Raw genomic sequence first — 20,573 nt, 5'->3', positions numbered from 1 at the left:
CCACCGAGACAGGCCAAGGCTTCAGCAGCTCCCTGGGCCAGGACCCCTCCTTCCTTCCACAAAGTTTGGGGTTCAGGCCATCCTTGCAGCAGTCTTTAATGGTTTGAGGATCCCTGGGGAATTCAGGAATGAGCTGCAATCCTGCACAGAGAGCCTGGTGCTCGGCCCTGCCCCCAGGGGCCCCACCCCAGCTCTGCTGCCCACTCTCGTCCCTTGTCCTGTCAGTAGCTCCACACCATACCCCTCCCAGTCCTCCCGTGACGGCCTGTGGCCACCAGGAATCCAGCAGGGATAGGTCTCAGAGCCCAGGCCCCAGCTCGCTCTGGCCCTGCCTGTCCTGGCCGCGATGGTGCGGCTGCCCACGGAGGTGGCCCCGGGTTCTCAGCCTGCGCCAGCGTGTCCACGGCAGGCCTTCTGCGGTCGGACGGTCAGCTCCCCAGTGTGGGCTGATTCCTGAAAGGCACCCAGCTTCCTGCCATGCTCAGTGACCATGAACAGACGAAGAGGCCTGAGAGGGCAGGGCCTCACACACCACACATGCACACCCATGCTCACATGCTAGTACATGCACACACTTGCACAGCCACACAGAGAAACACTCACACGTATGCGAGCGTGTGCACAGTCCCAGCTGGCCTGGTAGGTGCTGGGAGAAAGCAGGCCTGGGTATTTATGGAACATATCAATAAGCACTTAGCAGGCACCTGCTGTGGACCGGCCCCAGGGATGGAGTGGGGAACACACACTGAATTCGCCTCTGCTCTGCTTTGCCTGGGCATGTTCCTGCCAGGCAGGGAGCACTGCTTGGTGGCCCTCCAGGGACTGGGCCATCTGAGGGCTTTTTCTCCAGAGCAGAGATGGATTCCGAGTCCCGGCGGGGAAGGTGGGGGTGCAGGGCAGCAGGTGCACTGAGGCCTGATGGGGGGATGACCGGGCTGTGGGTGTCCTGAGAGTGGCCCCAGGGACAAGTTCTGGGTCATCTAGGCTGGGAGCAGGGGCTGGCCTGGGTCCTGCAGCTTTGGAGAGAGGCGACCCTGCTGTGGGGAATAGAAAGAGCTTCAGGTCCTGCAGTGATGGGGGTCAGAGGAGGTTAGGTGGCCCATCTGCCACGTCTGTGGTGAGAGGCCAGGATGGAGCCCAGGTGAGGGCCAGGCCCCCCTTGGAGGAGGACTTTCCACCCCGTCCCTGCCTCCTCTTCCTGCTGTCCTAGCTTTCTGAGTGCCCTGGGGTCCCCCGTCACCCCACCATTCTCCTGCCTCTGCTACAGGGCAGGGGTCTGGTCAGGGTCCTGTGGGCCTAACAGGGAGGAGGGGCGAAGATGTCAGGGCAGCCCAGTGCTCCCCGGTGACGCCCCACCCAGCCGGGCTGGGAGGGCGAGGCTAGGGTCCTGGGTGGGTCCCAGGCGGTGGCCAGTGTGCGACCCTAGGGCACAGATCCCCCACCCCCTGGGCTCCCCAAACCCAGGGTGGACACTCAACGAGACAGCTGCAGGAGGGGAAGGGACACACTCGTGCAGAGACTAGGGGTTTAAAGGGAAGCAGGTTTATTCACACTTTTCACAGTGCGCTCAGTGCTGTGAAGAAGGGGAAGGAGAGAAGTGCCCCCAGCTCTCACGGGTCCCCTCTCCCACCTGGGTGGGGCGCCGCTTAGACATAACTTTCCATGCTGCCCCCAAGCAGCACCTCAGGGCCACCGCCTGGTGGGTGGGGGCCCCACCAGGGCCCCACCGGCTGCAGGGAGAAGGTTTTGGAGTGACAGCCGGCTGGCACAGACCACTAAGCCGTGGCGGGCGGAGGGAGCGGGGCCCAGCCCAGGGCAGGGCCCACCTTGCAGCAACCAGAGCAGCCAGCAGGTGAAGCCACAGGAGGGGGCCACAACCGAGCCTGGAAATCCATGTGCGCACACACCATACTGCACGCTCGGGAACATAAGGCTTAGGATCAGCCTGCGGGAGCCCCAAGAAGGAAAACTGCTGGGTCAGGACCCCAGGACCCGTGACCCCTTCTGGCCTCAAGGATAAGGGGTCAGCCATGGTCCTGATGCCAACACCTGGAGCAGGCAGGGGTGCAAATCAAAGTCCCCCCAAACCAGAGACACCGTCCCGACCCAGGGGTTGTACACCAGCGTCCTGATTTACAGTTTGTCTCAGGGAAGCACGGCTTAGTCCAAAGGTGCCAGAGAGGCACTGCCTCTGCTCACAGAAGCCAGCCCTGGAAACACGACAGACACTCCAAGAAGGTTGAGAGTTTGGGTTGCAGGAGACTCCGGCATCTTGGGGTCAAAGACATCCTACCCAAGCTCTGGGAGCCAGAGCTCTCCAGGGAACACGGGGAATGGGAATTTCCTCAAAGCCTTGGCGTTCCGTGAGTTTCTGAAGAGCCACCACCAGGGGGAGCCAGAGTGGCTGTGGGGGGTGGGGGCCCAGGGAATTTCAGAGAAATTTCTCTGAAGCTGGTGCTTCTGGCCAGGGAAAGAGACAAGACAGGTGCACACGCTTGACGCAACGAGGCATCTGTACTTTTTAAAAAGTCTCTTGAAGATGATCTCCCTGGCCCAAGGGATGGGGGCACGATACCATCAAGAGATGATGGGTGAGGGGTCGGGGGCTGGCCCGGCTGAGGAGGGGAGACGGGCCTGTGCCGCTCTAACCTGCCAGCCCCAGGCTGGACAGTGACACAGGCGGCAGGCCCGGGGCTGCCGTGAGCCCAAGGCGGCGCTTCCGCAGTAGTGGCTCTTCCGTGCATTTTAAGACACTAACAGTTGTTCTGCTCATTCATAAATACACAATTTTATTATGCTATTTTCAGGGGAAACTTAGGCATTAAACTGTAAGCTGATAAAATACGGATACCTAAAAAAGTACAAAAGTATAAATATCCCCTTACAATAACTTTTAGTGAATTAAGTCTTAATATCTTTAAATTAAAAAAAAAACCCACAAGCCTATCTATTACGTCAAGGTCACAAATCAAACAACGCTAAACGGCCAGCAGCGCCCCACTGGTACACCCGGAGGCCAAGGAGGGGCTGCCCAGCCCCCATGCGCTCCACCGGGAGGACAGGTCACCAGGGCCACGTGTGTCCTACAGAAAGATTGCTATAAACGGATGAAGCCAAACATTTAACAACATACAACAGACCTTACAAAAGGAGGAGGTAAGTCCTAGGTGCTGGAGAACTTGGTTCATCAGGTAATATTGGCAAAGGAGAAGAGGGCACAGGCAAGAAGCCTCTGGAAGCGTCTGGAGCCAGACAGCGGTCGGTAGGCACAGCTCCCCTGGAAGCTGGAGGTCAGGAGGCAGAGCCGCCTGCCGGGCCAGGCCCCCCAGGTGGACAGGCCCCATGACCAGCTGAGGAAGGTCTGTTCTCAAAGCATGCGGACAGCGGTTTTCTAAAGGAATCCCGGTAGCTTCATCACATCAGGGGGCAGGGCCCCTGCAGCCTGTGTCCCCAGCGCCCCAGAAACGTCAGAGAGAACTGCATAGTTACACGAGAGAGCCGGCGAGAGAGATGTTTGTGATGTACTGTAAACATCCAATTTCCAATGTGACCTGGAGTTTCAGCTCCAGAAGCTGGGTGGACAGGCCTCCCGCCCCGACCTCCATCCCAGGCGAGACCAAGGCACTGATGGGCGCCAGCTCCCCCTGAGCCCCAAGGTGGGTCAGACGAGACAAAACTTGTACCTCCCTTTACATGACTTAACAGATCAGCCCAAAAGGCAGCAGCACTTTTAGGCATTTCTAAGAAGTGAAAGCACTGGGTTGTCTATCCACAATTGGAAGGAAAGGATGCAAAGGTCTCTCACCTGGAAACTACAAATGGAGAAGCCTTGACTGTGCCAGGCCAGGTCAGGCCAGTGGAGCCCAGCTCTGAAGGAGAACCGGGAAGTAGTGAACACGCGGAGGCTGGGAGAAACCACCAACCGGTCATGTCTGGGAGGCACAGCAGACCCCCTGCCCTGAGGAAGAGGGCCTGGTGCATGCCAGGGTGACCAGCAGGCACCCAGAGCCCGGGGCCGTGGCGCTGCGGCCACTTCCTACCAGCAAGGCCCAGGCTCCGTTACAGACTGTTTATGTAGCACCAAGAACGCTGTCCTTTAAATGATCTTCGGTGATTAAAGGGTCAGTCAGGAGCGCCCTGCCTCAGGCCCAAGCGGCACTTGTGAAAACCAAGCGGAGGTCCCTATAGAGACGCCCGCCCAGGCAGCATGCCGCCTCTGAGTGGCGACGCCCGGCCTCGGACAGCTGGTCCTGTCTCTCACCACCCACCTCAGAGGCAAAAAAAGGATTCACACCCAGATCGCTAGAGAAATTGTCAAAAGCAGGTTTCTTCTCACGGCCAAGCCTCCTCGACATGGCAGATCATTGCATCTTGGGAAAAGGTAAAATGTCTCTTCAGCTGTCAACACTGTGTTCCTCACATCCTTGAACCCCGTTCTTGCAAAATCTGAAAATGCCAAATGCAGACAGTGAGGACTCGGGCCTTGAATGGAAAGGCAGCCTGCAGCTGGGAGCTTCACGGCCCTGAGGCCAAGTGCCCTGCTTGGGGGTGGAGCCCACCGCAGGCCAGGGTCCAAGAATGGGGACCCCGCTGTGCAGGCCTAGCTTGCCCACCTCCAGGCCACACACAAGGGGCAGGCCTCCCAGCTCTCCACCTCTCCACCCGAGCCTGACATCACCACGCCTGGGAAGTAGTGAACCTGTGGAGGCTGCGAGAAACCACCGAGCGACCACGCCTGGGAGGCAGCAGCAGACCTGTCCTCAACCTGGCGCCTCCCGGGCCTCCTGAGACATGCGGCAGGGCTCCGGGGGGATGGCTCCTCATTGAGGTCCCAAGGAACTCTGGCAGCATCTCTCTCGATGGCCTCCTGAGGATGGGAGGCTCCCTGCTCCCAAGGGTGCCAAAGCCCACCTGGCGGTTTAACTGCCCACCAACTCCTGATTTTCTCTCCAGCCCAGCTTGATCCCAGGCAGAAGACACATGTGTGCAACCAGGGCCCCCTGGGCCCCCAGCCCAACCTGCCCCTCTTCTTTCTTCCATGCCCCATCGTAAACCACATCCCTTCCACCCTGCAGCCACACACACAGAAACCTGGGCCCCTGGGATTGCCGTCACCCCCACATCCATACATGCCAGCTTGCTCCCCACACTGCCTGGCTGGGGTCACATCTTCTGTAAATGGACCACCCCCCTTGAGGGTGCCATCCCCCTCCTTGCTACAGCCAGACAGGACTCTCTGGGACACACACTTAATCGCACTGGGGGACCTGCCAGCCCTCGGCCGCCATGCTTGAGCCTCTCCCTCCCACTCCTCCTCAGCACCTCGGAGCCAGAGCAGCACCCCCACCCGGCCTTCCTCGCCACTGGAACCATCCATGCCTCCCATCTTCCCCTAAATCAAGCTGGGAGCTCCTCAAGGCCACAACCCCAGGGAGCCAGGGGAGACTTTGGAGGTGGCAAAGTGTGCTGTTTCGACACGTCAAGCATGGCTGCTAAGCATCAAGTAACCAGGACAGAAAGGCCACGCATCCTGGCCAAGCCCAACCATGCCCAGGCCAGCACTGTAAGATGACCCTCCCTGCGATCCCACTGGCAGCGAGAGTGGCCTCCCGGGGGCATTTTCCACTTGAATTTCAGAGCTGAGAGAGATACGGCCCCGAGGACACTGTGTGTTGCTGAGCCCTGGAGCCGGTGCAATGCGGGAACATGCCTGGAAGGGGCCTGCCCTGCTCATGCCAGGCCCAGCTCACACTGATGCCCAGTCAGAGTGAGGCCCTGCGGGCACAGGCAGACTTCTCAGGCTCATGGCCAGTGGCCACCGGCCCTGACTCCTGCTCACTGTCAGGGCAGCTGTCCAGAACCACACGGCCCATCTCTCACGTCCCCCAAGGGCTTGTTCAAATGACTCAAGCCCAAGCTCTCCAGCCTGTCCCCTGACACCCCCCCATCCCTGTGGTTCCCCAGGCCTGTCCCTCTGTCTCTGACAGCTCCGAGGCCGTCCAGGCAGCACACCCTCTTGCCCGCTGCCCACTCCCCGGTAGGTATACCTTCCACTGTGCTGGGGGAACAGCACCCCAGGCTGAAGGCCCCTCCTCAGGCCAGACAAGGACAAGCCCCTAAGCTCAGCAGGACTCACCCACTCGCTGGGAAAGCCCAGGAGGCCCCTGTCGGAGGGACATGGTCTGATGACGTGACTTGGGGTGAGGGTGGGTCCCCACTCAGCCCTAGAGGACCCTCTGGCCCCCATGGTGCTAGTCCCAGCCCCAAGAGGGTCTGCTGCCCTGTCATCGTGGCTGTTTGCAGGGAAAGCTGGAGTTTGGGGGGCCATGAAGCTGAGAGCTGCTCACTCAGTGGGAGCCCAGCGCGTCCGAGTTCACAGGCCTCAGTGGTGGAAAGGACAAGGCCCACGTAACTACCACGCGGCCTGGGAGCGAGGTGACAGCACAGGAGGGGCTGCCCGGCCAGAGCCAGAGCCCTACTGACTATCTCCTAACGAGGACAGAAGACCCCTCCCGGGACCTGTGATGGTCACGGCCCGTCTGCCCTGGAAGGAGCTCTCAGTTGGGCTGCCACCCACAAGAAGTCCTGAGCTGGGCCACAGGGACTGAGCAGGCTGTGCATGGTACATGGCACCCCTGCCCCCCCACCCCAACCCAGCGGGCCCAGGGGCCAGGGCCACTCCAGGGCTGCCCTGCCATCAGCCCACCTCGCCCCTCCCACAGCCCAGACCCTGGCAGTCAGGGCCACTGAAGCGGCTCCTGCCAGCAGATGTGAAGTCTGTAACTGGGGGCGGGGGGTGGGCAGTGCTGCTGAAAGAAGCCCCTCCTCCCTCCTGGAGGTTGGCTCCTCTGTCCCTGCCCCTCCCCCACCCCATGCCCCTGGCTCCTACCACAGTTCACCATCAGGACAGGCCAAAGTCAAGCTGAGCCCCTAAGGTGCGGTCACTCCAAACCGAGACGGGCCACAAACGCAAACTACCACCTGATTTCAAAGACTTAGAGAAGAGCAAAGTAAAATATGTCAGTGATTTTTTAGGTTGAAATGACAATATTATGCATGTAATGGGCTAACAGTATTAGCATCAATTTCATGCATCTTTTTACTTTCTTAATGTGGCTGCTAGAAAGTTTAAAACGACAGATGGAGCTCGTGCTGCACATGCCCTGGATGGCAGTGGTCCAGACCAGGGCCCAGCAAACCTCTCCTTAAAGGGCTAGGTAGTAAATACTTCAGGATTTCCAAGTCAAGAGGTAAAGCTGAGGATATTATGCACTCATATAATCACCAGAAAAATAACCACTAAAAACGTAAAAGCCATTCTTGGTCTGCGTCCCCAGACCAGACTCACAGCCAGATATTGGCCTCTCAGCACATGGCTGGCTATAGGCTCTTCCCGAGCTCCTCACCTGCAGGGCTTGGCGGGGAACCCCTGCATGACACCTGTGCCCTGCCCTCTCTGGGCCTCAACCTCCCCTGTGCAACGTGAGGGAGCAGACGAGGCACTCCCTGCTGATGGGATCCTGGCTGAGCCACGGGTTTCGGACAACAAGAAGGGCCGGGAGGCAGCAGGGACTTGAGGAGCAGCGAGGGGCTGAGGGGGCGTCCACAGAGCCTCCCATGACAGGGCAAGCAGAAGGAGGGTCCCCACAGACTCCTCTCCACCAGCACCCCTAGTCTGAGGCATGAGGGAGTAGGGGTGCCACGGGCTTTGGTGTCGGGATCAGGGCCCACTCTCTGTGGCACAAGCTCCGACTCCTTGGCCCTGAGCCCGTGGGTGGACTAGTGACAGGGTGGGGAGACTGGCGGGCTGAGGGCTGCGTGTCCCTAGGAGGCGCAGGCCCACATCCCTGCTGCTGGCACCCATGGCAAGGAAGCCCTTCCCAAGCCTGACACACAGAGCGCGCAGGTGCCTCAGCCAAGGTCCCAACCCCACCCACAAGGGCATCCTCAAGGGGACAGACAGCCCCGCCCCGAAACAGACTGGCTCCAGTGCAGATCTACGCGCTGGCATCTAGCATGGAAGGTTCTCTGTCAACTACAGGCATGAGACAGATGCAGCAGAGGAGGGGCTGGGATCAAGGAGGCTAAGATAGGTGGTCAGTTTCAAGGTCGCAGGCTCACCATGACATTTACACTTAATCTGAGTCATTCCCTTCATGACCCGTGTCCTCGTCGTCACTCTGGCTCGGCACCGGCAGGCGGCAGGGAGGAGAAGAAGAGAGGGACCGTCAGTGCAGGGCGAGGCGGGAGGCAGCGGCGGGAAGCCCACCCAGACAGGCCAGGCCTCCACGGGGCAGCAGAGAGCACGGCGCTCAGGGATGGACCTGAAGTTGTGCTGTGCGGCGAACTACAGGCCAGCCTCGTCCAGATCACACTGTGGGGGGAAGCATGACGTCCCTGGGCCCCGGCACTCCCAAAGTTCCAGAGTTTTCCTTCCCTCTGTGTTGTGAAAAACTGAACCTTGCCCAAACAGAGGTCTAGCCTTTGCCCTCGGCTCCTGGGAGGTCATGACTCCAGGACACACCAGTCTGACCATGTGATGGGGGGGTGGGGTCAGTTGGCTGGGGGACTGGAGACTGCAATCAGGCACATGGGTGATCAACTGTTGATCAATGGATCAATCATGACTACGTGACTGAGCCCAGTAATATCTCTGCACACGGAGGCTGGCGGGGCACCCCTGGTGGGCGGTGCTCCGTGCATGGTGCCACGCATCCTGACTGCACGAGGAGCACCTCTGCAACATGAGCTCCACGTCTGGCATACTTCCTGGCCTCTGCCCCACACACCCTCCCCTGGCAAGTTTGAAACACCCCCTCTTTCCATACTTCCTGTAATAAACTGTAACTTTGAGCAGAACAGCCAGCAGTGAGTTCTGAGTCCTCCCAGCAGATCATGGAGTCGGAGAGTGGTTTGGCAAGTCCCTGAAGTTGGGGCTGCTGGTGGCCGCTCTCAGTGGACTGGTCCCCTTGCTGAGTTGCCCGACCCCCACTCGCTCTCTCCTGCCACTTCCACCTCAACCTCAAGACGTGTGTGTGTGTGTGTGTGTGTGTGTGTCTGGCCTGTCTGGCCCGTGTGTGTGTGTGTGTGTGTGTGTGTGTGTGTGTGTGTGTCTGGCCTGTCTGGCCCGTGTGTGTGTGTGTGTGTGTGCGCGCGTGTGTCTGGCCTGTCTGGCCCGTGTGTGTGTGTGTGTGCGCGTGTGTGTCTGGCCTGTCTGGCCCGTGTGTGTGTGTGCGTGTGTGTGCGTGTGTGTGTGTCTGGCCTGTCTGGCCCGTGTGTGTGTGTGTGTGTGTCTGGCCTATCTGGCCCGTGTGTGTGTGTGTGTGTGTGTGTGTGTCTGGCCTGTCTGGACCGTGTGTGTGTGTGTGTGTGTGTGTGTCCTGTCTGGCCCGTGTGTGTGTGTGTGTGTGTGTGTGTGTGTGTGTGTGTGTGTGTGTGTGTGTGTGTGTGTGTGTGTGTGGCCTGTCTGGCCCGTGCTGTGGGCACCCAGTGAGCAGGTCCACAGTAGTGGACTCACTGTCCTCAGAACATGAAGTACTGCTCCAACCAGGCTGTGCACAGGTGTCCCCAGATCACAACCCCCAATCCAGCCTCAACACTTTTCCATGGCTTACGGAGGCCCTGGCTGTGCTCCACCTCCTGGGGAGCTCCTGCCACGGCCCCAGTTTAGAAGCCACTGCGGCTGCCACACTCCAGAGCCAGGTATTTCTGGAGAGAGAAATAGGGCCGCACTTTCAATGGCAAAGGGATTTGGGGTCATGAGTGGAGTTCTGTCAGCACAAATGCATCCCTTCTGCAGCTGAAAAGCCACCCGAGGGACATGAGCTCAGGCAGTTGCCCTGGAGAACTTGGCTATGAGAATTTTTCAAGTTCAGAAATAAAAGTTTCTAAAAATAAGACAACTTGCAAAAGAGCCCTGCAAACGCTCAGAGAGGTATGGCTCCTCGTGAGGCTGGGGGCTCCGGGAGGTGGGGTAGCCTCCTACCCTGACTCAACAGGAAGTACGTCCCTAGGCATGGCACCAGGACCCCTTTGTTCCCGGCCCATTGCGGGGACCTGCACCAACCCCCACGACAGCCTGTCCTGGGCAGCGGCGGAACAGCCCGGACCCTGCACTTGCAGCTGCAGGCACCCTTGCAGGCCAGGGGTTGGGGGTGGGGTGGGGGGCAGGATGTGAGGACTCTGGAGGCCCCAGGGCCTGGACAACTGCCCAGTCGTGCTGGGGTGAAAGAGCTGCCTCGAGCACCAGTGGAGGACAGCCACCGTGGGAGGACCAGCAGGCAAGGTGAATCTGCCATCCATTCCCAAGCCCATGCCTCCAAGGAAGACCCTGAAAGGTTCACAGGGGCAGTTCTAGGCAGGTAGCAGCCAGGGTGGCACCAGCCAAGAGTGTGAGGAAGGCCTGGAGCCCCTGGTTTAATGTCATCAGTTAAAACCCCTCTGGCCTTGCCCACACTCACTCAAAACACCCTCTGACAGCATGCCGGAGCCTTCCACCAGGGCCGCCTGTGGGCCCAGGACACACAGGCTGGCTGCCACAGAGCCCCTGGGTCCCCTCAGAGCCGGCTGTGGGGCTGTCCAGGCACCACCTGGCTTGAAGGTCCAGAAATCCTGCCCAGGCTGATGCTGGACTCTGCAAGGACAGACAAATCTGGAGTCACCGACCTCAGAAACAAGCCCAGAGGAGATGCCACTAGAACCTGTCACCTCCAGGCAAGGGTAGCAGCTGCTCCCTGCCACGAGGCTGCCCTTGCGCTCCTCGGGAGACAGAAGGGCCAGACATCCAGCAGGGAGCCGGTGCAGTTCAACAGGAACTGGCCTGTGCCAGGCCAAGGCAACACTCCGTGGAGTCGCAAAATCACACAACCTGCCGGATCTGCTCCGTTTACAAACCAGCACGACTCCCAAGCCTGGGATGGGTATATCCGAGGCAGGTGCCACCAGGAGGCCCTGCCCTCCAGCCTTGACGTCCCCAGTCCCCAGGAAAACAGCCCACAGTGGCATCACTCAGAAGCATAGCCCCCACCGGCAGGACTGGAAGACAGCAACACTTCCAGGAGCAGGCTAGCGGGTTAGAAGAGGTGAGGGCGGAAGGCCTGGGCTATGGGGGCCGCAGCGTGTTCAACAACCCCGCGCTCCACCACTCGAGTCCCGTGGACGTCTGTGTCCCCTGTTCCAGGATTCTGCTTCTGATATGCCAGGCAAGAATTACGTGATGGTGGACAAGCAGCATGAGGCGAGCCGGCCGCCAGGAAGCCTGCACGGCCAGGAGCGCCGTGACGACAGTAAGAAACAACACAGCAAAGGAGAGAAACCCAGCCCTGCAGAGGGCACTTGGGCCGCAGCCTCACCCACCTTGGCCTTCTCACTGGGCTCACTGGTCGTGCCGTACGGGGAGTTGTGCAGCTCCTTGGAGACCACGCAGAGGAACTCGGCCTGGTCTTCACTCCCGTAGTTGTAAGAAGAGCCAATGCTGACCAGCTGGGAGGAGAGAAGGCCAGTGGGATGTGGGCAGAGAGCCACACACACCTGGCTCAAGACCAGCCCCCCGCCAGGAGGGAAACAGCCTGCGAAGACCCCCGGCAAAGACGGCCGATGCTCGGGGAAGCTAAGGGACAGGATTCAGCCAAGAGACTTTTAACGAACTTACTGAAAATAAAGTCCCTGAACACCGACACTCAAGCTCGGATGCACCCGTACACACACACCACACACACCACGTGCAGGACAGGCCTCCTGTGCCAGCACGTCCAAGTTCCTCTCAGGTTCCTGGCTGGGTCCAGGGTACACTGAGCGACCTGGGGAGGGGAATGCGACGCTGGAGTGGGCACCAAGCGGGCCGGGCCCGGCCCGGCTCTCGCTGCCCGAGAGCAGGCAGCGGGGCGGCGGCACTCTGCTCTGCCCATAAGTTGTGCCCTCTGCACGGGCTCTGAACACACGAGTGTGAGCACATGCCCGCACACATGTGAGGGCGAACCCCTCCCCAGGGAAGCCAGGACCAAGCCTTCCTCCCACTGGGGCTACTGACTGCGAAGGGGCATAGGAGGGCCGCAGCAGCTCCAACAGGCTCAGGGAAGGGCCGGGGGCGAGAGAGATGCCGGGGGTGTGGCTTCCCACGCCTCAGCCGCAATCTCAGTCTGGGTGTGTCCACGCCCAGGGCCCTGCATCCCGGGGCCTCCAGGTCACCACTACAGCCACACAGGAGCTGAGGGCCGACCCCCCTGCTCCAGCTTAGCCCAGAGCCACCAGAGACTTTGTGTTTAATCAAAAGAAAAGCACTAAAATTGTAGTGAGCTATCAGTGGCACAATTATCGAGGCAGTGCCTGGAAGGCCCTCCATCTTTGCCTTCTCTACTTATGGAACTGCCCACGGAGGAGAGGCCAGGGGCGGGAGTGCCACGTGCAGTGACAGGACACAGTGAGCACCGCCGAGTGAGGGAAGTGTGCAGAGCAGTGCGGCCTGCTCTGGGAAAGGAGAGGAAAGCCCCAGGGCCAGCGTGCCTGCCCTGCCTCTCTGGTGGAGAGAAGTGGATGGTTTCTAGAGGTTATGGAGGGAACTGATCAGACCCCCTGAGAAACTCATCCCTCCCACCCTTCCCCCAAGGCTAGGTATGGTGCCCACCTGTCAGCCTCTGCCAGAGATAACACTCTGGATGCTGGGGAATGGGGTCCAGGGAGTTTGTGTTTTGTGTACACGTACAGGTATTTGTTTTCCCAAACATGGGACTGATTTTGCAGCAATGCTGTTTTGTAATTTCTTTGTAAACCTTAGGCTTTTCATTGGGGGTTAGATGGCTACCAAAGCGATAGTGAAATAAAGAGTTGAGGAAGGGGAGGAAAAAAAAAAAAAAGGTCTGTTCTAGGAACAGACTGGAAGGCTGTTCTAGGTTCATAAATGCCTCTTGGAGATAGGCCTGCCACCTGCGGACCTCAGGGGTGCCGGCCCTGGATGCAGATGGAGCAGCGCGTTATGCAGCCACTCATAACCAGGTCTGCCCAGGGACCACATCTTCACGAGGTGTGCAAGCCTCTCAGAACCTGGCTCTGGCCTTGTCACTGACCACTGGGCAACTCTGGGTTCAGCCCCACCACCTCACAGGGTCCCAGGCTCTGGCCCCTCTTCCCCTGCAGTTCCGGCTCCTGTTTCTGGGAAGTAGACAAGTGAACAAACATGACCCTCGTTCTGGGGTTTCTCTGGCATGAACGGGGGGAGCACATCCCCAAGGGAGGAACTGGGCAAAGCGGGTGAGACTTGGGAGAGAGGAGCTAGCTGCTCTTTGCTGTGGGTTTGGGATCTGCTCAGAGGAGCTCAGGACAAAGCCCCTGAGCTGGTCTCGGGGAAGAAGTACCCATGCAGGAGGCACAGGAACCCCTCTCCTTCCTTCCGCAGGAGCCACAGCAAGGGTGACCTACCTAGTTCACGGATCCTGAACCGGTGACCGCAGCTCCCGCCTCCCCAGCCCTTTTCCAGGCTGCACACCAAGGGACAAAACGAGGGGCGGTGGGAGCCTTCCTTTCCTTTGTGAGCCTGGCGTGACTGTGCTGGGGTCAGGGAGTGAGGAATGCAAATGCAACGACGGACCCGCCTGGACACCCTCCACACCCCCGCCCCAGGGCAAGGGCAGGGCATCAGAGCAGCCCTGCTGGCTATGTCTCCGTCTCCGGGTGGAGAGTGGGACACAAGTGCCGACTGCACGTTTCATGACATTTCAAGAGGATGCCAAGCATTCTACAGCTTGATTCATTATTTCAAAAGACCCATAAAAAAGGGTAGCCTTAATTAGGAGGGATGCCAGGGGACCCCATGATTTCCCACCGAGGACAGAAAGCTGGCACCAGAGGATGCTCTCAGGAGCCAGAGGAGGCGGGCTGGGGTCACAGACCTGGTCTCCGCCCTTCACGACCAGCGCCTGGGGCTCGGGCCGGGCAGGCTCATAAGCCCAAACCTCAGAGTCTCTGCCTAAGACACACAAACAGCGACAATGAGCTTGTGGGCAAGGTACCACCCACTCAAGAGGACATCCTTTCCGTGTTCTCAGGCCCAAAGGTAACGGGCTGCATTTCCCCAGGACATGAGAGGCAGCATGCCCACAGAAACACCAGAGTGCTGTGGACAGAGGGCGGTGGGTGGGCGGAAGAGACTTGGCTCTCACCCCTTCTCACAGCCGTCCTAGCAAAAGCAGAGCTGAGGAAAATGAGGGGCATGGCCGAGCCAGAGTCAGCAGCACTTTCCAATCAAGGGCAGGACAGGGGGCTGGGGGGCTGCAGAGCAGCCCCAAGGGGAAGGGCATCTATGCCAACGGCAGCACAAAGGAGCCGGAGCCCCATCTGCTCGGCCAGCACAGAAGGGCCAGCAGGGGCCAGGGCAGACATGGGAGGGGACAGGTGGTGGGGTCAGGCCAGGAGGCACTCAGGATATCGACTACACACACACACACACACACACACACACACACACACACACGGACACACACACACGGACACACGGGCACACAGAGATGTCCACACGGAGGCACAGGGACAAACACACAAGAACAGACACAAAGGACATGCAGAAACACACAAAGACATGGAACGGAGACTCGGAGAGACACACACAAGACAGAGACAGACGGACACACACACACACACACACACACACACACACACACACGGACACACACACACGGACACACGGACACACAGAGATGTCAGAGAAAAGCACACAGAACAGTTCTCCCACAAAAGAATGGGCTAGACTAAGAAAAATAACTGCAGAGGGCTTCCCTGGTGGCGCAGTGGTTGAGAATCTGCCTGCCGATGCAGGGGACGCGGGTTCGTTCGTGCCCCGGTCCGGGAAGATCCCACATGCTGCGGAGCGGCTGGGGCTGTGAGCCATGGCTGCTGAGCCTGCGCATCCGGAGCCTGTGCTCCGCAACAGGAGAGGCCACAAAAGTGAGAGGCCCGCGTACCATAAAAAAAAAACCAAAAAAAACTGCAGAGAGAAGACTTGGGAGGTGGGACCCTAAGAACAATTCTTGCCGCTCCCCCCATCACCCGTGGTAGGGACTGGTACAGCTGCTGCTTGTGAGAGGTGCTGGAGACATGATAGGGACCCATGCTTCCATGAACTGCAGGCCACCCAACACCTCATTACTGGTCCCGGGGGTCAGCTGACCTGAGGACCCGAGCAGGGGCTTTATAATTAAAAGATCCACTGTGCTGTACGCTCAGGGGGTACTCTACCTGCTCAAACTTCCAGCCGTCGGACATGGTGGAGACCATCTGCGTGAGCTCCTCCTCCTGACACTGGAGCACACGGTACACGTGCTTCACTGGCACCTGTGAGAAGGGCCACAGGTGAGGGCAACGCCTGTGCCCCGCCCCCTCGCAGCCCCGCCCTACGTGCCAATCGGGGACGGCGACGGGGGTGCCCAGGGGAGGCCGAGGGTTCCCTTCCACCTCTCGGGCCCAGGTCGTGATGCCTAAAGGAACCCCAAAGGCATCCACCGAAGAAGCAAAACAAATATGCTGGAACAGCTGCCATTTTTTGCTTTCCCATCCACCTCCAAAAATATTTCCATTTCTCAATTCCAAAATAAAATGAGTCATGTTCCTGAAATCCCAAGAGCACCTGTGGCTAGATATGAATACACGATGACAGCCATTCCTGTACCTTAGGGGAACCACACAAAGTCTCTGAACTAAGGGGGTGCCTTGAGAGCCAGGCAGGACCAGCCTCAGCCCTGCTCCCAGAAAAAAGCTCTCAGACACGCACAGAAGCTCGGACAGGAGCCCGTGGATCTTCCGATCCACTCACCCACCCGACCTTCGCTGAGCTATGCTCCAAGCTCGGCTTCTGGCAACACCACGGGGAGCACTGGCCAAAGTCCTGTCCTGATACAGCTGCCACTCCAGCCGATACACAACACGTCAGTGACAGGGTCACAGCTCGAAGTACACTGGGGTCACCACAGAGCCCAAGTGCTTTCATTTGTGAAACAGTGGAGGACACTGAGCGCTGCTCAGCCTAAGCCTGCTAATCCCCTCACCAGCCTGTGAGGGGGCCTCTCCCACATCCACCATGCAGGGGGGACACAGGCACAGAGGGCTGGTGCCAGCCCAGGTCACAGGGTTCGTAACCAGGGGGGCTGGGCAGAGGGAAAAGAGGCCTCAAACTGGCCAGAGATGACTGGGGAGCTCGTGGCCACATCTCCTGCCCCCTCCCTGGGCCCCTCCTGCTGTCCCGATGGCCCTGTGGCTCCTGCAACAGGGAGAGGGCAGGGGCTGTGTGGTGGGTGGTCCCAGCCTCCCACACTGTCACCCCAGTGTGCCCTCCCCTGGCCCCTGACCAGCCACTTGGAGCGGCCAGGCTGTCAGCAAGCCTCTTCACAAAGGCCAAGAGCTCCAGCTCAGGGCCTGCCGGGCGCCCAGCGGGAAAGCCTGGGGTGGGTGGGGGGCAGTGAAAGGGTTTTAAGTGGACGGAGACTCTTCATGTAGTCTGGCATGAAGCTCTGAGAGAAAGTGCACTTCACAGCAGCCTCCTGGCAGAGGGAACCCGCCGGGCAGGACCTGGCGCTCTGCTAGCAAGTGCAGAGCTGGCACTGCAACAAAGACTAATGCCTAGACCCTCTGGTACCTCCCTTCGTGGGAGGTGCTAGACACAGCCCACCTCAAACAACACTGGCCTAATGGGCAGCAGAGTGGCCGTGCTGGCCCTGGCACTGCTGACCGTGGCCAAGTGCAAATGGATCCCACATGGGGCTCTGCACCATTGGGGACACAGTCCAGCACAAAGAGTACCTACTGAGTCCTTCCTTCCTGGTAAAAGCCAAACTCTCATCATGCCTACACACACCTACAGGACCTCCACCTCATCTGTCTGTGCCCAGCTTGCCGCCAACTCCCCTGTGCTGTCCCTCCAGCCACGCTGGCCCTCTGAATGGGGTAAGTACTCAGCTACCACAGGCCCTTTGCATTCGCTGTGCCCTGTCTGCAATGCCCTCCCCGAGACAGCCACACACTCAAGCCCCACAGAGGCCTCCTGCTCTCCCTCTGCCCACTCCTCACCCTCACTGGACCGTCCTCCTCAGCAGCTGCTCACCGTTCCCCACTGGAGTGGGACCCCCGAAGCACATGCCCTGCGTGCCGGCCAGGGCGCCAGCTGGCAGCACCGAGGGAGGTGTCCAGAGGGCGGGCCACAGGCGCCAGGACAACTCCAGAGGAAGCCGGTCAGCAAGGAGGGAGGGAAGCGAGCCGCGCCTTTATGCCGGGCCTCGGAAGGTTCCTGCACCTTAGTCACCGGTCTCACCTGTGATGTTCTGCTGTCTCGTTCTCTAATTTTGTCCTTTACAAGTTTTATTAGTGAGGTGATATTGTAAAATTCTGCTTCCTCCAACACCCCTAGAATAAAGAAAAACAACTATAATTCCCACCAGATCAGAGAATAAACGTGCCTCTGCCCCTCAGTGGACCAGTGGCCCATTCTCAGCCCAGCCCACTGGGAGCCCCCGGCCCCGTCCTGCCATCCTACAGACTCTGCAGACACCGCTGGCTCTCAGGGCCCCAGGGCGCACATGGAGAAAGGGCATGTTTGTGGACGCACATCTGGCCTGCGTCCTTCCAGGTGACCCGCTGAGTGCTGAGTTTACGCCGGGCCCCCGGGACGTTTCTCAGACAGACCCCCTCCAGAGCCTGCGGCCGTCTGTCCTGGGCTAGTGGCCGCCTCACATGGGTCCCTGCATCACTCAGTCAGAAGACGGCTGGCTGAGAGGCTGCTCAGCTGCGGGACTCCTGCCAACTTAGGAACCCTTTCCTGCCGTTTGCAACGTCCCCAATTTAGGGGCTCTGAACAGCCAGGAAACTCTGAAGAGCGGATCGGAGGGGCCCTGCCTCGGGGGCTCCTCGTGGGTATTCCAGAAGGTCAGGTGCACGCCTCCTGCCACCATGCCTGGTCGTCCCGACCAGTCTGCACTCTGCACAGCGTCTGCACTCTGCACAGCGGGTCCCTGCGCTAGTGCCGTGGACTCTGTCTGACCCTTGAGCTGCAGCCTAATGAGGTCTCAGGGACTCAGCAGAGCGGGGGGTGGGGCAGCCACCGCCCAGGCAGACGTCTCTCTCTTCAAGGCCCCAAAGGGAGGGGCACCTGGCACATCCCATCTCAGGATGACGCGGGAGCGACGTCCTATCAACCCTTCCCTTTGGATCCAGGGGTGGGGACTGTGGGGCTACGAATAAGCCCCGGAAGCCTCAGGATAAGCGCTTTGGCCTGAAGGGCCAGCCTTCTACCATACAGACGCTCCAGACACCCCTCGTGCTCTGAGGGGCAGATGGGAAACGGCACCCGTGGGGGCCTTTCTCCCGCAAAAAAGCACTGCGTCTGAGGCTGATGGAAGACAGGTGAGCAAGGCCGGGCGGCAGGGGCTTGATCTGTGGCAAGTACCACATTTTCTTTCTAAGTAAATCACGCTGGGAACAGTTTGCCTAAAACTGTACAGCTGCACACACAGAACACACGTGTGTGCACGAAAAAGACGCTGCAAAAGAAGATGCAGACACACAGTGGGAGGAGCAAGAGGGCCCAGAGAGAAGGAGGGAGCGGGCTCAGCTCAACAAGCAAAGGGGAGAGAGCTCTGGGCTCTCAGCACCGCCCCGACCCTGAGCTGGGAGCCATAGCACGGCAGGCATCTGGAAACGCAGGAAGAACTCAGAGGGGGTTCTGCCAGGGCTGCCCCAGAAGGAGAGCAGACCTGGGGTGACCGAGACTGGGGACCCCCAGGAGGCGGCAGGCCCCAAGCTGTGTGAATCAAGGCAACCAGAGAGCAGCGGGCCCCAGGGAGGAGCCCCACCCTCATGGCACCACCAACCAGACATCTGAAGGAGGGAGTGGGTTGCAGTCCCAACCGGCCCCCACCCAGCTCTGGATTGTCTCAGCTTCCTGGAGGAAGAAAAGGGGAAGAGGCAGCACCGAGCAGCCCTGTTCCCTCTGAGATAAGCATCTGTGAGGGATGGAGCTGGAGAGTAAGGGAGGGCTCCCCCAACCCCGGTCCCGCCTGCGACTCACCTTCCTCGGCAAGGTCTTTGTTAATGACCAGCTTTCCGTGTCTCAGGTAGTTCAGCACAGGCCCAAAGTAGGTGGGGTCTCTGTCGATTAAATAGGCACCTGTTTCATCCTACAAAGAACAACACACCAAGGTGAATCCCAGACAAGAAAGCACAGTTCCCGCAGCTGGCCCGAAGCCCAGCCACAGCTAAAGGGGGTTTTGGAGGCTTGTGGGCTGTACGTGTCTAACACACAACTGGAAGGATCAGCGTTTATGGCGCTTTAGGGAACCCCTAAGCAGTGTCGCCTGCTTCCAGCCACCTGCAGCCGTTGACCCCGATCTGTCACCACTGCAGGTGAAGCTAAGTTTAAGCTCTGTTGCGTCAAGGTGACCTCCCTATTTACTCTGAGGCAAGGAGATTGTGTACAAGGCCTCTTTCCTCACAGCTCCAATAATTCCTGAGAGCGAGTTCATCCTTATCTCATTTCAGCAACCGTCCCACAAGAGTAACCTGACACACTTTCCCCCATGGGATGCTCTCAAAGGCGGGACTGATGCCAACAGGTCAGCATCTGAAGGACACCGCGACCCGGGCCGCTGCTGCTCATTTCGGGGCTCCTCACTGGGCAGGACTGGGTAGTCAGAGGCTCATGGAATACAGCTTCATTTTCTGCTGCCAAGTGACCCTAGAGCTCCCCTGAGACTGCTGACCACCGAGGAGGCCTCCCCCACAGCAGCACCTCCCGGGGTCCATCTACAGAAGGCGCTCCCTCCACACCTGGGCAGGTCCTGCTTTGCCCCCAGGGCCAGGGCCTTTCTGAATGTTAGGGACCCTCACTGCCCACGGCACACAGCGTCCAGGCATCTTGGCAGGGAGGTGGTGAGGCGGAACCCCCTGAACCTCTTGGACGTGGTGAGCCCACGGGCCCCAGGGCTCACTCCCACTGGGAGGAATCTCAACCGTGAAGCGGAGTGCTGTGTTAGGGCCCCCTTCTCACTCATGAGCATCAAATCTGGAATTTTGTGTAATAAACCTGGTGGTTTCAAGGGTTTCCTCCCGAGTCCACAAAGCTGTAAAAACCTGCTCTCCTCAGATCAAATCCGGATGTGGGGCCAGCGGGACCCAGAGCCTCGCTGATGGGTGGCCAGGCCCCGCTCAGCCCGGAGCACCTCTGCCCCTTCCTCTCTCCCACAGGCCCTGGGTGCTCAATCCAACCTCCTGCCTGGATAGGCCACCGCCTGGTCCCCCCATGGGCTTCCTGTCCCCCAGGGCAGCATCCAACCACACACAGACCCCCAACTTCATCTAAGGAAGCACTGGTCAGATGTCCCAAGGGACCCTGCCTCCTGGCCTGGCTCCTCAGCCCTTTCTCCAGACTCCCTAGACCCCTCGTCTTCTCCAAGAAAGGCCAGAAGACCCCTGGGACAGGCTTCTGGAAGAATGATGCTTTAGCAGCCTCCCTACTGGTGAAAAACAGCCGCCATTTCCTACAAAGGGGCCGAGGTCTGGAAAGAAAAGGATGGAGCTGCCGCAACACGGAATCCAGGGGC

General features: G+C 59.4%; 1 protein-coding gene across 2 annotated transcripts in view; it reads right to left on the bottom strand.

The window, feature by feature from the left end:
• Positions 1–696: 696 nt before the first annotated feature.
• The window catches only part of KCTD5 (potassium channel tetramerization domain containing 5), a 30,740-nt gene continuing 10,863 nt past the window's right edge, over positions 697–20,573 (bottom strand). The window contains exons 2-6 of one of the 2 annotated variants that reach the window (XM_028499308.2): positions 19,043–19,151; positions 17,291–17,382; positions 15,226–15,321; positions 11,356–11,481; positions 697–1,037 (exon numbers count right to left, since the gene is read on the bottom strand). In XM_028499308.2, coding sequence (XP_028355109.1) covers positions 981–1,037; positions 11,356–11,481; positions 15,226–15,321; positions 17,291–17,382; positions 19,043–19,151 — 480 coding nt within the window. In that variant the 3' untranslated portion in view covers positions 697–980. Of the gene's footprint in view, positions 1,038–4,055; positions 4,447–11,355; positions 11,482–15,225; positions 15,322–17,290; positions 17,383–19,042; positions 19,152–20,573 lie in introns of those variants that run through there. The other variant, XM_007100040.4, reaches the window with a different exon arrangement.

Source organism: Physeter macrocephalus, chromosome 14, assembly GCF_002837175.3.
Source record: "Physeter macrocephalus isolate SW-GA chromosome 14, ASM283717v5, whole genome shotgun sequence".
NCBI classification, from domain to species: domain Eukaryota; kingdom Metazoa; phylum Chordata; class Mammalia; order Artiodactyla; family Physeteridae; genus Physeter; species Physeter macrocephalus.
This window is presented reverse-complemented; position numbering and strand designations above follow the sequence as displayed.